Source organism: Marmota marmota, unplaced genomic scaffold (assembly GCF_001458135.2).
Source record: "Marmota marmota marmota unplaced genomic scaffold, marMar, whole genome shotgun sequence".
Classification (NCBI taxonomy): domain Eukaryota; kingdom Metazoa; phylum Chordata; class Mammalia; order Rodentia; family Sciuridae; genus Marmota; species Marmota marmota.
This window is the reverse complement of record NW_026000241.1, coordinates 31,141,095-31,162,698: the sequence shown is the minus strand read 5'-3', so window position 1 is coordinate 31,162,698 and position 21,604 is coordinate 31,141,095. Positions and strand designations below refer to the sequence as shown.

The 21,604-nt window shown below is 39.7% G+C and overlaps 1 protein-coding gene across 1 annotated transcript in view; it reads left to right on the top strand.

Annotated features, from left to right (window-relative positions):
* The first annotated feature begins 1,464 nt into the window (after positions 1–1,464).
* Positions 1,465–21,604, top strand: part of LOC107145145 (acidic proline-rich protein HP43A-like) — a 152,539-nt gene continuing 132,399 nt past the window's right edge. Inside the window, exons 1-2 of the mRNA XM_048794876.1 lie at positions 1,465–1,583; positions 2,488–2,523. Of these exons, the coding sequence (XP_048650833.1) occupies positions 1,520–1,583; positions 2,488–2,523 (100 nt within the window). The 5' untranslated portion in view covers positions 1,465–1,519. The remainder of the gene's footprint in view (positions 1,584–2,487; positions 2,524–21,604) is intronic.

Here is a 21,604-nt window from a genome sequence, read left to right as displayed (position 1 = left end):
CAAAAAGGACACTCACATACACAACAAGGGATCCAGTTGCACCCGGTTGATAAGAGACCCCTTTACCATTTCCAATCCCATACCTCTCCCTGCCATACCTCCAAACATGCCCATCAACTTATCACCAGTCCTGCATAACTGAACACTTGCACACACCTGGAGAAGGTCTGAAAAGATGTGATGCAGCTGGTAGTACAGAAGGGTTTAGATTGTCCCTGATAAGGGTGAGCAGGTAACTACTAGAGAGCACAATGAATAGCAAATGGTACAGCAAGTCATGCAGAGACCTGAGAGAAACACAGTACCCTGCTCCAGAATTCTGGAATAAAAAATGAAACACAGCTAGTGAAGAATGGAATAAAAGTTGATGTATAAGATTAAATAAAGGAATTCTCCCAAAATGAAGGAGGGAGGAACCATAAAATGATAAATAAATGCAGGGAGGTTGAGTTCAGAACACAATAAATCACCTATTTTTGTGAGAGTAGGGATGATGACCACTCAGATTATTGTAAAGAATGTTCCTCATTGTGAATACTAATCCCAGACAACCAGATAGAATCTGAGTGTAACACAGAATGTGAATGCAATGAAATTGAGATTTCAAAGATGCTATGAGCCTGCATTAATGAAATGCATAATTATGCCCAACCCATTTTCACTGGAAGTGAGAAAGAACACTGTGGAATATGGCAATGCTTTGAACAAGTGTGAGATTGTGGAATAGCACTGCTCATCTTGGAAATGTATATCTGTGTTTCACTGCTAGGGAAATTTCACAGGGTATCATCTGACAACTTTGCTTTAAATCCACCCAAACATATTAGTGAAAACAGAACTTTTTATGCCCATGTGTGTTAGTACAACATCAAGATTTCCCTTATAAAAGCCAGTCGTATGATTTCTGGGCAATTTTTCAGGTTCTAGCAGGCTAAGGGTCAATGTTTTGTTACCACGTATTCATGTGTGGCTCCTGACTGATCAGAGATCTGAGGAGAAATAGCAGTAACTCATCACACCTTCACAATATTCAATACATATAGGGACTCATACATCTTCATTGACTGAGTTTGGGTTTTAAAAACACAGGCACCAACCAAATCACATTGCAAATAAGGTCACTGTTGACACAAAAAAACATGTGTGCAGTACAACTTCCCACAAACACATTCACAGTAGAAGGACAGATTCATAGTCTCATTAAACAGACAAATTCACGTAATTATGGAACTTCTGTTCTAATATTGGTGCTGATTGTGAGGACAGTTTGGCTTCAACACTGTTGCTCAACTCACATGCTGTGCCTCCTAGAAAGGACATACTGACAATCGCCTGTCCACCTCATCCTGCTGGGCTGAGGTCCCAAAGAGAAAGCAAGGATGCAAGACATCCTTGTGTGTCAGCTATGAGGTCACCAGCATGGAGCTCAAAGGCACCACTGTTCTACTCCTCCATATAAAGGGAGTTGCCTGGCTTCCCCCAGCACAGATTTGGGAGCAACTGCACAACCTCCTCCAAGATGCTGGTGGTCCTGCTCACAGTGGCCTTGCTGGCCCTGAGCCCAGCTCAGAGCTCAAATGAAGGTAAAAGCAAATGGGGATTGTAGGAACTTCTGTGGTTTAGAAAGCCACACTACAGAGAGGGAAGGGGAGGGAGGGAAGATTATGAGGACAGGACTACAGAGTTTTTATGAAAACTGTAATACCGCATATGGCTCTGTTTCATGCCAGGGCTTTAGACTTTTAGGTAAAGTTGGAACATCCCTCTCAATTTTCAAGCAAAAGCATGGAGATGTAAGTTTTGCATTTGAAGAAAGATTGTTCCCTGTTGTCAGAGATGCAAGGAAGGGGAGAGACTGACACAGGGAAGCCTGCTGTGGAGACATTATTGTATTCCAAGCAGACAGGCTGCAGGCTTCCTGGCTATACAGCAGATGCAGGACATAGGAAGGAGAAATCCCAACATCAGAGCTATGTCAGAGACAGAGATCCAGAGACTACACTGGACTCTGTCTATAGAGAGGGAGATAAATATCAGGGCCCAATTTCTCATTTATCTCTGACTTACAATCAGTATTTCAATGAGCTGTGTGCATGAGGTGGGCCTAAAAGTTCATGGAAGATTTCCATACTCGAAAAATGAAGTGAAGAAGCACTAAGGTTTTAAAAGAGGTGGAAAAAAAACCCAAAATACCCACTTGTGATATTGAAATACCCAGAACTCTTATCATATATTAACCATAATGTTCTACAGATGCTAGTTAAGACCTAAATGGTTTCCATATTTTCATGAATGTGGCAAGGCTAAGCACGGGCACCACCAGGCTTTCTCTCACATCTTCCTCTGCTTTCCTCAGCATCAGAGAGCATGGCTGAGTTCACTTAGAGGGGGTCCAGGTTGTGGTTGGAAGTCACCTTTCCCAGTAGAACCTGGGTGACCCCTGAGATTGGTGACTAACTTTTCACTTCATCTGTTCTTATTTCCTAGAGGTCAGCAATGAAGGCCCTTCCACTCTATCAACAGGTAAGGCCAGTTCATCCTCAGTTGATCTTCTCCTCCTTTTCCTCAGGAAAGTACATTTCTACAACCTCTCCTTACCATCATTTTTATTTTCAGCAACTAATGGCTGTCATTTCCCTCAATAATATAAAAAAGCCTTTCCAAAGATTTATTCTGGGGAAAATGACCAGAACTACTAGCTTGATAACAGAAGGCAGAGTTAAGGTGTTGCCCAGAGAGAAAGAATTTCTGAGAGGTGACAGAAAAATGCAAATGAGCTAATCTGCATCCTCAGTGGTCATTCAGTGCTTCCTAAATCCCCTGGATGATAGAGCTCTGGAACAAAATGCACAGAATTGTGTGTCTGTGTACCTTGTGATACTGTTCATCAGTACTTCTAGCAGATCAATACATGCTGCACGGTCTAAGCCAATTCCCTGTGGCCCATCACCTTGGGTTTCCTTCACTCTATTACATCTTATCAAGGTTAGTGTAGGTCACTAAACGACTACATGTCTTGATTCAACATGTGGCTTACATGTCTGACATGAATTCATAGACAACAAGTTATCACTGCATGCAGTGATAGCTGGTAGCATTCAGATATACAATCCCTTTGCTTTGCTTGGCAACTGGAAGGTATCAAAGATTTCCCTTAATGCAAATTCAGAGGAGAAAAACTTTCAAATCTGGGTAAGAAACAGTCCATGTGATGAATATATCAGTTAAGAGATTCCCCATGAGGAGTAAATGGAAATGGAGGTTAGAGTTGAGAAGCGAGTTCTAGAATAAAGGGTCTGTGTACCAATTCCAGATTGGTGCCCACTGAGGTTCTTCCACCAGCAATCACATCTACTCTTGTGCTGTATTCACACAGAGGTTGATGACCCAAGCCAGAGCTCTGAACCAGTCCCTCACAAACCACCTCCTGGAGGACACCCACCCAGACCCCCTGCTGATGGTGGAGATGACAATGAAGATGAAGATGAAGGTGATGACTCAGAGCAGGGACCACCAGAAGGAGGCAATCAGCAGCAGCCAGGTCGTCCCCCTCGTCCTGGACAGCAACAGGGACCTCCCCAGCAAGGAGGCCAGCAGCAAGGTCGCCCTCCTCGTCCTGGACAGCAGCAGGGACCCCCACAGCAAGGAGGCCAGCAGCAGCAGCAGCAGCAGCAGCAGGGTCGCCCTCCTCGTCCTGGACAGCAGCAGGGACCCCCCCAGCAAGGAGGCCAGCAGCAGCAGCAGCAAGGTCACCCTCCTCATCCTGGACAGCAGCAGGGACCCCCCCAATCAGAAGGTAATTGGGAGCTTCTGCCTCATATCATCCTGCAAAATCCTGGGCATCATCATCACTTTCCCAAGTGGATAGATTATAATGTCCTCCCCAGATCAATCTACCCCAGTTCTAAAATTCTGGGGCAGCTGTGATTTAAGTTCACTCTCTAACAAAGGCCCTAATTGTTGTGCTTCTCAAAATCGAAGGTGCTAACAAATCATCTAGAAACATGTTGAAAATACATGGTCATGGAACCCATTTCTAAATGGGTGTAATCAAGCATTCTTGGGCAGTGTAGGATGACCATTTATGTTCTTGAAGGTAACTCTGATCATCTGTCATCTTGTACCAAATGTCCTTTCTGTCAGTGTTTACTGAGCATGGTTGCTTTTGGGGGACAGGGCATTGAAATCCCTTTGTTCTGTGTCCCCTTGCTCAGACTCAGATGATTGCCCATTTCCTGTTTCCTTGTGAACATGAAAAGTCAGTTCTATCAACCACTGGGCCTCTCAGTCCAGCATCTCTGCCATGTGAATTCACCTCTGTGCTCCTAATTGGACACTTGATTTTTATATGCTTTTTGGGAAATTAATCTGCGCCTGACTGGAAAGTACAACTGAATAAATAGGTGTTCAACTAAATCAGGAATGCACTTATCCTACCTTCTCCTATCCACTACCATAAATCTGGATCATTAATTTTTTTGTATATCCTCTTGGAAATATTCATACACATATAAGCACATCTCTCTATTTTACTCTACAAATGAGTATCATAAATTCTACTCAGATCTCATTGCTTCTCTTTTCAAGTACCATATTTTATAACAATTTCAGAGCAGTTCACAAGATACACATATCATTTCACCATCCTTCCCTCCTCCTTTTTTCTTCTTTCTAAACAAATTTCTACCTTAATTTTTGAATTTATTCATTTCTTCTTCTCAGAATACCTCCTCCTTCTCCAACTTTTTGCCTCCTTCTTTGTTTATTATTTTGCAATTTTTAGTAATTCCTGGAGTTACTGATTCAAACCTTCTCTAATCAAGCCATGTGTAATACCCCTACTATTGTTGGACTTTGCAGTTATCCCCTTTGTACATCTGATCATGACTATTTTCAATACCATCCACAAAATTAGTAACCCAGAAATATTCTTCTTATGTTTTTATTGATCCATTATAATTACCCATGATATGGGGTATGTTAACTATTTTATGGATACATTATAATGACATTGTTGTAGGGACAAATGAGGCAAGGCACCGAAGATAGCAGGAAACAGTTTAATTTGGCTGCAGCCAGGTTCAGAGGGCACAGCCTTTGCTGTAATCAATCAATACCCTGAATCCCAAGTTCAGGGATTTTCAGAGTTTTATACCCAGTGTGTAAGGAGAGGGGCTCAGAAGTTCACAGTCTGCAGAAATTCACATAAAAGCAGCTTTTGCTTTCACTGTTCTCGGCAAGTTAACTCTTCAAGGACAACACCTGAGAAGGGGAGAGCTTCTCCCCTTTCTTTCCTCCCCCTGCCAGCTGTTACCATGGGCCCATTTGTAACTTATCTTAAAAATTTAGACACCTCTGTGAAGCCCAGCTCAAGGCCAGAGGCCTTGTTTGCACATTTCTTGAAAGTACACTACTTGATGCATTAGTGATAACTAGTAAGGAAATGTCCAGCACCTGGAGTGCTGGTATTTCCTCGGCCAGTGGCCAAGTAAACAGGGTGACATGAAAATAGGAAGTTTTTCTACATTGGATTCTTTTGCAGAGACTCTTTTGCTGACAGTCCTAAAATTGGCCATGGTGAAGAGGGCTTTTCTGTGGAGAAAGGGGTGCCACTTCAACATGATATTGGGATGTGTTAAAAATCACACATTCACACAGTGAAAAAATGTAACTTGTTGAGTTCCAATCCTCATTCCTCTCCTTCCAGTAGTTATCTTTATTTCATCATATTGTAAGTGTGAATGTAGAGCATGCTCAGTGCAAGCTGTCTAACCAGGGTGGAAGGAGAAGCAGGAGAAGAGGACATGGGCTCTCCCCTGCAGGCCTTCAGTGATGCCAGCCAGATTTTAGAAACCTCCTGAATGTCACATCTTCCCTACAAACTCCCCCCATCCATTTTTTTTTGTTTCAGAGAGTGAATAAGAAGACCATGTCCTTCTGAAAATTCTGCCATTGGAAAAATATGGTCATAATCATGTCTTCTATAGACTAATAAAATAATCAGCATGCATTTTCTGATTGCTGTCTCTCTTTCTGGGGTGGGAGAGTGTGGAATCTGAAGGTCATGGACACAGTGTAAGAATATCCTGCACCTCCCTCATGGATGCCTCCAGAAAGCTTCCCTCCTTCTTCATCCACAAGTCAGGTGTAATCACTGCCATGTTTCCAGCATCCCTTACATCCCAAGTGCAAGCTTTAAAACTATTTGAGAATATATGCACTAAGTGTTTGTAAATGTTCAGGAAAGAAAGAATATAGAATATCAGTGAGGAATTAGCAAAGGCTGAGAGGTTCTACACATTTTGAAAATCTTTGACCCCTTTTTCCAAGAATGAGAATGGAGGTTCAGGCACCTTTCCCCTAGAACCCATCATTTCTCTCCTGAGTTCATCATTGCCTAATTCTATCCCTCTCTAGATTCCCACCTTTCTTTGGAACCTGTGGTAATTTGGTCAATAGACAGTAAGGTGCATTTTCTGAGACATGAAACTTGGCGACCTTCAGATATGACTTCTGGTTTTCCTCAGTCTCTGGATCGTCATCAGGCTTATAGAGTAGTGACTGGGCTGATCATAGTGCCCTATGATGTATCAGGCATTTGAGAATTTCATACAGTTTCTTGGACATACATCAATCATATGGATTTATATTACTCAACAAAGTTAAAACATCGTATCTTTAAAGAAATTATAACACATTGAAACATTCTAGGTATTTTATATGATTATTTATTAGTTGTTTTATAAAATTTTTATTTATTATTTAATTACCTATTTGGTATTTAATATAGGGTCTTGCTTTGTTCATGAGGTTGACCTTGAACTCATGCTCCTCCTACTTTATATTCCCAAGTAACTGAGTTGAAATTGTTGGATCCCATGACAATTCATTCCTAATTAATTTTACTCCCCCTGTTTTTGTTAAAGTGAAAATAACTTGAGATATTTCAAAGCTTGCTAGTATTTTCCAAGATCCTATAAAGTACAAAATGGCTTGAATGACAATATGATTTTTGGAAGAATTCAAACCTGTCCAAAGGTTCAACAACATTTGATTAAATACAATCATGGCTCAATTTCAAACAAACCCAAGTGTCAAAATATCACAAAAATACATTGGGTGAGGTAGTTTTAAGATGGAAACTGAGGTGTCGTAATATTGAGAAGACTCACATTTCTTAGGAAGTCAAGGTCTGCATAAAACACAAGAGGAAGCATATGGAAAGTATCTTGATGAAACAAAATCTTTGGTTCTTGGACCATTTGCATGAAAGGAACAGAAAATCCTCTACATTTTAAGATGAACACTCAGAGAAATTTATTATTTCAACAGAGATCAAAAACAGTTCTCTTTTTCTTCCATAATCCATATGATATTGGAAGTGTGAACCAGTTTAAATCATAATTTGTGAATAAATGCAATCAAATCTTAGCCAGGTTAATTGCACATATAATTTGTTTTTCAAAATTCCCATTCCAGAAATAACTATGATTTTCTAATATCTATTTAGGTTTTTTCCCTGTTGTGAAACAATTAATTCTGATTAACAACAAGAATTGCTCTGTTTTTTGTCACAAAATCAAATCTTTCAGAGCTTATCTCTTTGCTTGTTGGAAACATGTTTTACCCTTCTCATATATAGAGCTGCTTTCCTTATTTATTTTGAATTCTTCATTTAGTTTCTTTGATTTTATTAAGTTTCATTTAGTGCTTTTTTAACTATTTTTGTTCCACAGAATGGAATTCTTAGCACATTGAGTAGTGTTTCTTTTTCTTTTTTTTTTTGTAAGATAAGAGTAGATACATTACTGTTTAGGATTAGCAATTAAAATTATCTTAGGTAATCTAACTTAGATATTTACTAAATATGCATTACATAACTGAACTTATCAATACTTAGGAGTTCAAGGTCTGAGAATTGGAAAATATTTTAACAGATATTTTATAAATATAATCAGTGCCAAAACCCCTTAATACACTTTAACTTTCTTGCACATATTCATCTGTTACTAACAATTCTATTTAGAATCCTCATGAAAATTTTATCATGATTGACAAAGCTAGCCATCATCTCATGTTAATTCTGGCTGGAGTATTTGCCTGTCATGAGAGTGAAACTATAAAAGTTAAATACCTGGATTTTGCTGTTTTCATTATCATCCTTGAGAAGAAAGTGATGGTTTGTGCACTTTTCCCTGATGGTAAACTTACAGTCCTAAATCACAAGCATGTTAGTATTTGCAGACAGGAGGGGATGTCTTCCACATGGAGATTTCACAAATTCCTTAAAGGAAAAGAAGGAAGTTTAAAGAGTTTGTTTGTAGTTTGCAGTGGTGTCAACTTCTGTGATGACTGAAGTCTTAGGTTATTTTCAAGAAAGAATTGCTATTCTGTTTTTGAGCAGATATCAGGCAGGCAAAGAGGATGCTTCTTCCTTTGCCATTTCACAAGTACCCTAAAACAGCATTCATGTAAAATGTGTATTTTGGGGTGAATGCTTATGTCATTCTTTTAATCTCTCTGACAGATATACCTGACAACAAAAACTTGGAAAGTTGATTTGGACCACTCTTTAAGAGTTTCAGTTTATGCCTAGCCAATTCCATTTCTCTTTGCCAAGGCAAGGGAGAATATCAAGACAGAGGGAAATGGTAGAGGTAAGCTGGGAGAGAGAGAGAGAGAGAGAGAGAGAGAGAGAGAGAGAGAGAGAGAGAACACAAGGAGATAGGAACAAAATATAGAATCCCGAATTCATGATCTCAGTGTCCCACCTACTCTACCCATGACCCACCTGCCTGCAGTTACCACTTGGTAATCCATTTAAATTATTGATTCATTTCATTATCCATTCAAATTATTGATTCATTAGATTAATCCAATAATTAAGTTATAGCTTTTAGGATTGAATCATTTCACTTTTCACTTGAACATGGGTGCTCTTGGTTGACACCTTATATCCAAACCATAACATTCCAACCCGGGTCCCCGAAAGCTCATCTTCATCTCACAATGCAAAATGCGGTTAGTCTGTTTCCAGGGTCCTCATAGCATTAACAATTTTAGCACTTCCCCAAAACCCAAGTCCAAATCCTGCTCTGAGACTAAAGGGAAATATTTGACTTTGAGTCCTAACCCCCAAATTGAAAGCAAGTTATATGCAGCCAATATATAAAGACACAGAGGAAACCTTTCTATTACAAAAGGGAAGAATAGGGCAAGACACTGAAGGGTTGGGACAAAAACAAGATTAAACCCCAGCAGGGAAACATTAGGTCCAGGAATCCCACATTCAGCTTTTGGGACCTATGCTATAAGGTGTGATCTCAAAGGGGCCTGGGCAACCCCACAACTATGGCCTTGCCAGTTTCAGTCCACAAGGACCCTCTCTTAAGCTGGCTCTGTTCAATGACAATGCTCTTGAGTCCAATTGGCTTGTTATTATTAATAACTGTGCTATTCTATCTCCTGGTGAAGTTACTGATATACCCTTTGGAGAACTGGCTATAATTTTTATTTCACCTTCATAATCAGGATCAATTACCCCAGCACTTATCATAAGTCCTCTTAGAGTAGAAGAACTGCGTTCCAATAATAAGCCTACTGTTCCTTTGGGAAGAGGTCCTTTTACCCCTATGGGAATGATTTGAACTCCCATCTCTGGAGTTAGTACTGTTCTGGCGGAGGCACAAATGTCCAATCCTGCACTTCCTCTGGTTTGTCTAGTGAGGTATCTAATGGATAATGTGTCCTGGGCACTACCCTGATGGGGTTTCTGGGTTCCTCCAGTGCCCCGTATATTTGTGGTCATGGGCCCCGGAGCATTGGGCCCCCCTGTTCGTTTTTTGGCAATGGAGCCCGATGCCTTTCTCCATGATATCGTGGGTAGACATCTGGTCCTTGTTCATTTTTTGATAATGGAGTACCCTCTATGGTGGTTTTGAGAATGGCATTTATTAGCCCAATGTCTCCCTCTATGGCATTGTGGGCAAATACCTGATATTTTACTCCTTTGATACCTAGTTTTGTTAAATCCTCCTCCTATGGGTGCAATTCCTTTTAAAATGTCCTGTTTTTTCACAATTGTAGCATGTTTTTGGCCTGGCATCTAAAACCTGTTTTACTGTAGCAGCCAAGACTTGCCCTTGTTCATTAATGTCTCTACATAATTTAATATATGTGCTTAAATCTTCATGTTTCCATGGTTTAATGACCTCTCTGCACCAATGATTTGCTTGCTCATAAGCCAGTTGTTTTATGAATGCCATTGCTTGTTCTGTATTCCCAAAAACTCTGGTAGCTGTTTGAATAAGCCAATCTACAAATTCAGCATATGTTTCATTAGCTCCTTGTATTACCTTAGATAATTGACCTTGTAAACCTTCATGTCCTTGTAAAGTCTTCCATGCCCTAACCGCATATGCAGCAATTGTGAGTATATGGCAGGATCATATGCAATTTGTTGCTGCTGACCCTCATAAGGTTCCTTTCCTAACAACATATCTAGATTTCTCTGAGGATAACCAGCTGCTGCATTTTGCCTAGCCATCTCCTTGCAAAATTCCTCATTGGCAACCTTCCATAACAAGTATTGTCCTCCATTTAGCACAGCTTTACACATACTAGTCCAATCTGCTGGCGTCATGTTCAAGTTGGTAATGGATTCGACCATGCTTACAGTGAAGGGTGCTTGAGGACCATAGGTTGTTACAGCCTCTTTTAGCTGCTTCACTGTTTTGAAATCTAAACATGGTGAATTCGCTGCCCTCCTGCCTGCTCAAATACAGGACATGCTAATATTTGAGGTCCTGTCTCAGGAACCCATCTATCAACTACGGGGGTTGGCGGCCTCCCAGCATATGGAGGTGGCACTGTTGGTTGGACACTTACACCCTCTGGTGATAGAAAAGTATTAGTAGCAGTCTCCTGTTGTAACTTTTCCCCTGATGGCTTTTTCTGCTCTAAACTTTCTTCCTCTGTCTGACTAGCTGGAGAGACCTTCTCCTTTACTTGAATTTTTTCCTCTGTTTGACTAACTTGAGAGACCTTCTCTTTTACTTGAATGTTTTCCTCTGTCTCTTCCTCTACCATTGTCTGAACTGAAGGCTTTGGACTAAGCAAACAAGATATGAACGTCCACAATGGCAATGTGCCAACTGGCAGAGTCCCTGGGCTTTTCTTTTCTATTCTTTTTAAATCTTCACCATGATGGTTCCATTGTGATATATTTAACAACTCCTCCTTAAAAAGCCATGGGCTACATTTTTGTATTGTATCAACGTATGCCCTGATTGTTCTTGATTTTACTGAGATGCCTCCTTCCTCTAACAATTTACTTAACACTCTTTCAGTTTGTTTTTTACTAATTTCTGATCCCGTATTTCTACTATAATACAACCCAACAAGATAACGCCTAACAAAACTGAAACAGAGTGAAACAAAATTGGAACAACACAAAATCATTATAATAGCCTCCTGAAATGTCCATCCGTCCTTTCTCCCTATCTGTTCCTCAGATGTGAGCGGTTTTTCTTCCATCTTACACATCTCCAGGGACAGGCAACTTAAAACAAAAGTGAAACAAAATAACAAAAGAAGAATCTTAAAATGGCTACCCATCCTCTTGCCCTGCCCTCAGGGGCGAGCAGTTCACTTACCCTCAGTCGCTCCCCGTGCGAGCCACCAAATGCCGCAGTCTGGCTGGGCACAATCAGGAGCCACTTGTCAAAAGAAACTAACTTTATTTTTAGAACCACACACGCCAAACAAAACAGCCTCTCAGGAAAAACCCTCAGAGCCTCAACTGCCACCACCGGCTTTCCACAAGCCTCTCTCTCCCACACAAGCTTCTCTCCACCTCCCACAATCCTCCTGCTCTTGAGGCCGATTGGCTGGGTCACGTGGGCGGAGCCAAAAAAGTCCCCCAATGAGCAGCTCCGTGGTCTGAAAGGGCAGGGAAACAGCCCAATGAGCATCACCGCAGAGGAGCCAATCAGCTAGATGTTGCTGGGGCCGATGTGAGCCAATCATCAGCCGGCAGCTGGAAGTTTGCTGGCAGCTGGAAGTTTGCTGGGGCCCCTTTGGCTGTGGCTCTCAACATTTCCCCCTCTCTGTTTAAACAACAAGCATGTGGCTTAGGGACCGTGTCTGTTAGGCAGTCCAATTCAACATATGGTCCTTACCCGTCATCGGATGAACTGACCTCTAGGCGTCAGCCTCCTGTCTTAGGTTGGTACCACTGCAATTGGATCATACCCGTCACTGACTACCGGTCCAGCATACAGCTATACTTGTGGATAGGCCTTTGCACCAGTGGGGGGGTGAGGTTCTTTGCCTCACCTCTGTTGGCCCCCAAATTTTAGACCATCACTAGTAGAGGAGGATGCAAAATGCCATGACATTAAGCCAATTGAGGGCTCCTTTGAAAAATTGTACCACCGGTGACATCATCAGCAAAAATACCCCAACACTACCACAAGTCGCTGCACCAACAGATAGTTCACAATGCATACAGGTGAGCTCACAATGTGTCCAGGCAAGTTCTGCAAGCAGTTCAGTGATGGCTATTGTAGAAGCTGTAGATTGGTTTTATCTTTGACTTCACCAGCACTGGGATGAAGATAGGAATTCTGGCAATAATGGCTAAAGAAAAAATTATGTAACATTACAGAAGGCACTAAAAGAAAACAATTTTCTTAACAATTTACATTGTCTTTAAGAGAATTATTAAATATAATGAAAAGGAAAGGTGAAAGTAAACAAACAGATCTGTTAACCTTCTTTTGTGTTCACATATTAAAACAATCTTTAACAGCTGTTTACCCAATTAAATTAAACCATTTAAATCACGTGAATTAAAAAAAAATATTTGGATCCATTTTATCATGAGCGCTCATCATATATGATATATGGACATACATACATTCAAACATATAACACAAAACACAAGTGTGCACACATAATATAATACATACAACACATAACATTATAGTAAAGGCCTTATAACTTTTTACAGGTGAAATCTCCATTGCAATGTTTAAAAACTCTATAGTCAAAAAATAGAACTGATCAGCAAAACATTAACCTAGGTCTGTATGAGCTCAAAAAACAAAATAGAACTTCATGATATGGCAAAGGGCAATAATAAAATAGATATTGAAAAAAAGCATCCTGGTTCTGTTGCAGATGTAAGAATAGCCAAACTGGAGTTTTGGATATCAGTTGTTATGGATTTGAGCCAAATCATCTTCTTTTTGGTCTGTAGAAATCGCTTTAGTTAATCTTTCTGGAATCCAAATCGGCTGCTGTTCTCCCTGTGGAAACACATAAACAGACCCCCGACTCCAGACAATCACTGGGTCAGGACCTTGGTTAATCTCTCTGGAATCCAAATCGGCTGCTGTTCTCCCTGTGGAAACACACAAACAGACCCCCGACTCCAGACAATTACTGGGTCAGGACCTTTCCATTGTCCTGTTAGAATATCCTTCCAAAGTACCTTGGGCTTATGTACATTTTTTGGACACATATGCCTTTCCGCAGCACTAAGTCCTGATGAATCCAAATTTAAAAAGTTTAGAGTAAAAAGGGTTATTTTAAGTTTATCTTTGGGGAATATATACCCCTTCCCAATTCCTTCTTTTTGCTTTAATAAGTACATTTTAATAGTTTGATGAGCTCTTTCAACTATGCCTTGTCCCTGTGGATTGTATGGGATTCCTGTTATATGAGTAATGCCAAATGTTGAGCAAAATTGTTTAAAAGAGGTAGAAGTATAACCAGGGGCATTATCTGTTTTTAACTGTTTTGGAACACCCACAGTGGCAAAATTTTGTAAGCAATGAGCTATAACATCTTTAGTTTTTTCTCCGGCATGAAGGGAGCCCATCAAAAATCCAGAAGAAGTATCAACTGTAACATGCAAATATTTTAATTTTCCAAATTCTGGCAAGTGTGTGACGTCCATCTGCCAAATATGGTTAGGTATCAATCCTCTAGGATTGACTCCAAGATTAACTTGTGGTAAAAAGGTCACACAATTTTGACATTGTTTTATTATTTGTCTAGCTTGTTCCTTAGTTATTTTAAAACGCTTTTGTAAAGTATTAGCATTGACATGGAACTTTTTATGAAAATTTATAGCTTCTTCTAGTGTAGAGAAAATATGTATGTCATGTGTAGTTTTATCTGCTAAATCATTGCCCAAACTAAGGGCTCCAGGCAATCCTGTATGTGCCCTGATATGTCCTATAAAGAATGGATCTTTTCTGTCCCAGATTAGACTTTGTATAGTGGAAAGCAAAGAGAAAACAGTAGAAGAAGGGGAAATCCTACCAGCATCTTCAAGAGATACTATAGCATTAACTACATACTGACTATCAGAAAATAAATTAAATACAGAATCTTTAAACATCACAAAAGCTTGTAAAACTGCATTAAGCTCTACCTTTTGAGCTGATTGTTTGGGTACTAAAAATGTAAAAGTTTGATCAGGGGTAACTACTGCTGCTGTACCATTATTTGACCCATCAGTGAATATATTTGGAGCATTCATGATAGGTGTTTTTCTTGTCATTTTTGGAAAAATTACAGGATGCAATGACCAAAAAGACAATAAAGGATTAGATGGTAAGTGGTTATCAAATGAAACATTAGATTTGCACATGATTATTGCCCAAGTATTTAACTCATTAGCTAACTCATCAATTTGATTCATAGTATATGGAGTAATAATTTTATTGGGAGAAATTCCAAACACTCCCTTTGCTGCTTTTATTCCTTTGAGTATTAATTGTCCTACAGCCTCAGGATACCTAGTAAGAATAGTGTTAGGAGAATAAGATAAATGTATCCATAATAATGGACCTTCTTGCCAAAATACTCCTGTAGGAATATTTTTTGTTGGTAGTACAATAAATAATAAAGGCAAACTTATATCAATTCTATCCAAATGCATATTTTCCATATATGTTTCAATGATTTTTAATGCCTTTCTTGCTTCAGGCGTTAACATTCGGGGTGAATTTGGATCTGATGGACCTTTTAGGATATCAAATAAAGGTCCCAACTCTCCTGTTGGTATACCTAAATAAGGCCTTATCCAATTTATGTCTCCTAATAACTTTTGAAAGTCATTAAGTGATTTGAGTTGATCTACTCGTATTTGAATTTTTGGTGGACGGACCATGGTTGAGGATAATAGAACTCCTAAATAATTAATTGGAAAATTTAATTGTACTTTATCTATTGCTATCTCTAGATTATAATTTTTTAATAAGTTTGTAAGTGTGGCATAACATTCTAGCAATGTGTTTTTATCTTTGTGTGCTAATAATACATCATCCATATAGTGAAATATTTGTAGTTCAGGATTTTGATTTCTAAGTGGCTGGATTACTTTGTTAACATAAATTTGACACATAGTTGGGCTGTTAGCCATCCCTTGAGGGAGTACTTTCCATTCATATCTCTGATCAGGACCTTCATGATTCAGTGCAGGGATAGTAAATGCAAAACGTGGACTATCCTCAGGATGAATTGGAATTGAAAAAAAAAAACAATCTTTAATATCTATAACTGAAACATACCAGTTTTTGGCAAAGCAGACAATTGTGGAATCCCTGATTGAGCAGGTCCCATAATAATCATCTCAATATTAATGGCTCTTAAATATTTCAATAATCTCCATTTACCAGATTTCTTTTTGATGACAAAAATGGTAGTATTATGGGGAGATACAGAAGGTTGTATATGTCCCTCCGCTAATTGTTGTTTGACCAGGTCATGGGCTCTTGTATCTTTTCTTTAGTCAGGGGCCACTGAGGAACCCATACTGGTCTTTCTGATTTCCAAGTAATTTTTATTGTCTCAGTGACCCCTCCTGAAAATCCAATCCATGTCTCTCTGTTCCTTGATCTATTTGTATTGGTGCTGCTATACTTTGTTCTTGTTCTCCTAATCTTTTTCCTTTCCTAAAACCTTGTGTAGCCATAACAGTGAGTGCATTTGGATTGATGTTATTTGTTAATGTTAGTCCTAATTGATCTAGGACATCTCGTCCCCATAAATTTATGGGAAGATGATCCAATACATATGGCTGTATAGTTCCTTCACATCCTTCAGGATCCTTCCAATCTAATACCATTGCACTTCTATGGGGATTAGTCGCCACTCCTAGGCCTCTAAGCATTTGAGTGTCTTATTGTAACGGCCAATGTTTTGGCCATTGTTGATGAGAAATGATGCTAAAGTCTGCACCTGTATCCAGTAGCCTATTAAATTCATGTCCTTGAATATTTAGTTTTAGCATGGGGCGAGAATCTAAATTTAAAGAAAGCATAGCCCAATCTACACCTGTAGAGCCTAATCCCCTGGAACTGTTAAGGTCGGGCGAGCGTCAGAGGAAGAGACCACCAAGAGACTGTCTCATGCAACAGCAGAGGGTTTATTGGGGGTCCAGCATGATGGGGCTCAGAGCTCACTTCAGAGGAGCAGAGAGCCCCAAGAACAGCTTAAGCTGAGCTTATATACCTTCTTTAGAGAGGGCAGGGTCTTCCCATACATCTTAGCAAATCATCCTACACCGCGGGAAAATCAAACAACAACTCTAAAACATGATTAGCTTATCTACTGGTGGGAACAAGCTGGGTAGGGGTGATTGGTCAGTACAAACAAAGGGGTATACATTTGAACTGATTGATTCAAGCCCTGAGGTGTGTACATGCTGGGCTGCATGGTTTCTGGGTGGGTTGTTTTCACAGAGCAACCAGATGGTCAGGGGAGATTTCTCAACATACATTTAGTGGCTTTTTCCGGGAGTTGTTTTGACAGCTGCATAAATTTCAGGTTCCAGGAAAACAGAACTTAAACTCAATCAAGAAAATGAAACTTAACATAACTTAAAACAAATCTTATCCTTTATATTTTTAACCTTTCAGGACCTCTTTCTACAGTATGACTGGAAAAGTTATCATGTAGGCTGGGTATTATTAGTAACTGTGCTATTCTATCTCCTGGTAAAATTACTGATATACCCTTTGGAGAACTGGCTATAATTTTTATTTCACCTTCATAATCAGGAACAATTACCCCAGGACTTATCATAAGTCCTTTTAGAGTAGAAGAACTGCATCCCAATAATAAGCCTACTGTTCCTTTGGGAAAAGGTCATTTTACCCTTGTGGGAATGATTTGATCTCCCATCTCTGGAGTTAGCACTGTTCTGGCGGAGGTGCAGATGTCCAATCCTGCTCTTCCTCTGGTTTCTCTAGTGAGGGATCTAATGGACAATGTGTCCTGGGAATTACCCAGATGGGGTTGCTGGGTTCCTCCAGTGCCCTGTATATTTGTGGTTGTGGGCCCCGGAGCATTAGGCCCCCCTGTTAATTTTTTGGCAATGGAGCCTGATGCCTTTCTCCATGATATCGTGGATAGATGCCTGGTCCTTGTTTGTTTTTTGATAATGGAGTACCCTCTATGGTGGTTTGAGAACTGCATTTCCCATTCCACCCATAATTTCATCTGTACAGCTTCATACATCACCCTCTCAAGGGTTGCATACAGGATTTCTAGCCCTGTCACTCCTTGCTTGATCTCTCAGGCCTTCCTTGGAAATCTTGGTGGAACTTTTAATTTCCCATTAACTCCAGCATACTGTATTCCTGGAAAATAAGCTCCACATGGAGGATACCAGTCTGGTGCCTGCTGGAGCAAAACTGAACCCCCTTGGGCCAGGCCAATTAGTACCCTCTTAGTGTCTGGATGATGGAGCATGGTGAAACAAATCCTGGGGAAACAACTTTCTAGGCATCCCTGTGAGAACAGGGTGTTCCCAAGTTCTCTGGGGTTTTACTTTTACACCAATGGATGTGGTCATGCTGATTCCTGAGATACCTTCAAGGCATCTTTCTTATTGTCTCCTACAAACACTCAATTTCTCATTAGTGGTGGTAATCTCCTCGGCAAGCACACATTACCAGTATTTCTTCTTTAGCTAAACTGCAAGTGTTTTAAATCTTTCTTCTTGTTTTTGCTCCCAATTCTCAGTGTAAACATGGCTGAAAGCCTCCAGTAACACCTATGCCAGAACATGAATGCTATGCTGCCTTGATATTTTCTCTGACAGATTCATTAGTCCATAAAATTTAAATTTACCTTGCAGAATGTCTCATATCAACTTTTTTACCAGAGTGTAAGCTGTGCTTCCTCTGTTCCAATTTCCAACAGATTGCCCATTCCCCTTTAAAGCTCATGAGCACATTCCTTACTCTTCTCATTCCTATCTGCATTCTGATTATTGAAACTCTCATGAGAATCACTCATTGAGATCTGCTTACAACACTTTAAGCCTTCTTCAGCTTGCATCTCCAAACTTTTCTAAACTCTCACACCAACTAGTTTCAAAAATTCTGTACAACATGGTCTGGTTAGTTGTTGAGGGCCACAGCTGATTCAGGATGATGCATGGCATATTGCCAGAAGGGAGTGGAGTGGTTGAAAGGTGAGGCCAGGGAGCCATTGAGATAATGATGGTTATGTTAAGCTGTGTATTCAATTGTATATTTGACCTTTACTGTCTGATAATAGGGAGGCTCTTGCTGCCTCCGGCACCCACTACTTGGGAGTTTCCATGGAGTTGGGGGCGGGGGTTCCGAGGGAGAGTTCTCGCAGAACCCGGTAGAGGGTGAGAGTGTTCCTGGGGAGCATGTATGGAGTGCTGGTGGAGTTCGGCAATAAAGAGTTCTGTTTTGAGCCTACAAATGCTTTGTGGTGGCTCAGTTATTTGTGCCCAGCCAGACTGTGGCAGTTAGTCACAGCAATGATCCCCCTTCTTCCTTCAAACTGCTGTGTTAGCAGTTGGAAATTTTTTTTTTTTTGACTCTTGGTTTCAGAGGTTCAGTTCATGGTTGGCTTATGCCTCTTTTCTGGGCACAAGGTCAGCAGAATGTCATGGCAGTAGGGCAAACTGGACAAAAGCTATTCAGCAAAAGACAGCTGGGAAAAAGTGTGAGAAGCCTGGGACAAAATATATAATCCCCAAAGCATATCCCAGTGACACACTTTCTCTATCCATACCTCCCTCGCCTACAGCTACTGCCCAGAAATACCTTCAAATTATAAATCCATTAAATGGTTATGGTATATGCTTAGGTTATGGCTCTCATAATCATTTTATTTTCTGCATTAACATGGAAACTTTAGGGGGATTCCTCATAGCCAAACTATAACAGACAGTATCTTCTCATTGCTGTATGACATACATGAAGTAACAGATTCTGCATTTCCATTCACACATTTGTTATTGAACACAGAGTGGTGTCACCTTCACATTCATTAGAGATGTAAAACCCAAGGAAGACAAAATGTTTCACGCATCTAATCCTGAAAGCTGAAATTGTAAGGGTCCCGTGAAACATCGGAGAAAGAGACCACCAAGTGACCACTCATGCAATTGGCAGAAGGGGGATTTATTGAACCAGCATGCTGGGGCTCCGTGTCCACTCAAGAAGGGAAAGCAGCCAGAGCCCCGAGCAGGGGCTGAGCACTGCTTAAGTACACTTTTTGGGGAGGGTGGAGGGCTTTGTATACATCAGAACAAATCATCATGAGGTGCGGGAAAATTGAACAACAACTCCTAAACATGATTAGTTCATTCATTGGCGGGAACAGGTCAGGCTGGAGTGATAGGTCATTCCTAAGGAGGGGGTTACATTTAAACTGATTGGTCCAGGCCCTGCAATGCCTACGTGTGACCACACAGAGCCCTTATTAAACAACCAAATAGTCAGGGGAAATATTTACTTGGCAGTTCCAAGCATTGTCTTAACAGCTACAGAAATTTCAGGTTTTGCAAGTAGCATAGAAACTTAACAATACCTCCTTTACATTTTAACTCAGACCTTGCAGCTTAGAAACTTTTACAACACCCGGTCTTTTACCCTATAACTTTTACGCTTTAACTTCAATTTCTTTTACCCTTACATTCCCCACTCCTTTTTCTGACTACTTTTAATCTTAAAAGTAATGCATCATGATTATTGAAGGGTTTCACATTTCATGAGTTGTTTTGCGTTCCCTGGAATCATTTTCAGCATGGCCTCCATTTTAGATTCCACTTGGTATTAGACCCCGATTTATCTAACTACACTGACTACCTAACTTAAAATCTGGCTTCATTTCCCCCTCTAATTTGGAAACTCCTTACTGCTGTAAGGAAGAGGGGCGAAGAAGATCTTTCTGGCTTCTTAAGGCTGAAAAGGGACGATGTGGGGCAAGCAGTTTGGAGTCCCACTTTAAAAATCGGGTCTATCGAGTGGTCCATGATAGAAGTCTGATTGAGAAGTAATAGGCTGGAGGGCCATTCGAGTGATAGGTGGTCTACAAAAGAAACAAGAATTCATTAATTTACTGGAACCATATTGATGCAACAATAAATGTCACAGCACAGGAATATGCCAATGAGTATGATGGCCAAGACAGAGACTAACAATGTTTTCCACCAGGAAGTACCAAGAACCAGGAGCTAAGATATTGTTTCCATGACAAAGTTGCTGAGGACATGGCTTCTATCTGAGCATGTAAATATTTAAGGATATTTGTCACCTTGCCAGAAATGTCAGGGATGTAAACACAACAACTAACATTTAGGTTTACAGATGTTCTTTCCCTTTAAGATATAGTCTTTTTTTTTTTTTAATAGTCATAACTTTAATGACAATGAGAAATTTAGAAAATATTAACAGTGGAAGAATGAACAAGTAAGACATTTTATTAGTACAATGGAATAGAATATAATAACCACATAGTAAGAATAATATCTATATCAACATGGAAACATTTACAAAATAATAAACAAAATTTAAAGATGACAAAATAATTCTACAATGACAATTATGTAAAAACTGTACATTTTGAATAAAATATAATCTTGACATATGCACATTATTTGTACATATTTGTTCTTCCCAATCTATTATATAAAATGTAATTAAATAATAAATAAATTTCCAACATTTCTGGTTTTTTATAATCACTTGTCTGATGCTTCTTCTGATATATTAATTATAACAGTCTTTCAAAATAATTTTGAAGTACCCCATATTTGTGAGTGTCCAAAGTACATATTTGCTCTACATATTGGATAATCTATCACTGATAGAAAGGGAACAGTAATTTTTTCTTTAGACTTCCCCATATTGTTTGGATTATTATAATGAATATAAATTTTAATTTTGCAGTTAATTTTAAAACTCAGCAAGGTAGAGAAAAATAGATTAACTTCAAATTTATATTTAGATATCAATATACAATGGTGAGCATTGAAAGACTATAATTTAAGGAATAAAGCATGAGAAATACTTCCAGACTCAATTGGACCAGGTCTTCACAAATGAAGTAGGAATTGAAAGGCTTATCTTGATAAGAGAACTTTTAAAAATCTACTTTCAAGGGGGCTGGGATTGTGGCTCAGCGGTAGAGTGCTCATCTAGCACATGCAAGGACCTGGGTTCGATCCTCAGCACCACATAAAAATAAATAAACAAAATAAAGATATTGTGTCCAACTACTTCTAAAAAAAATAAATATTTTAAAAAATCTACTTTCAAGT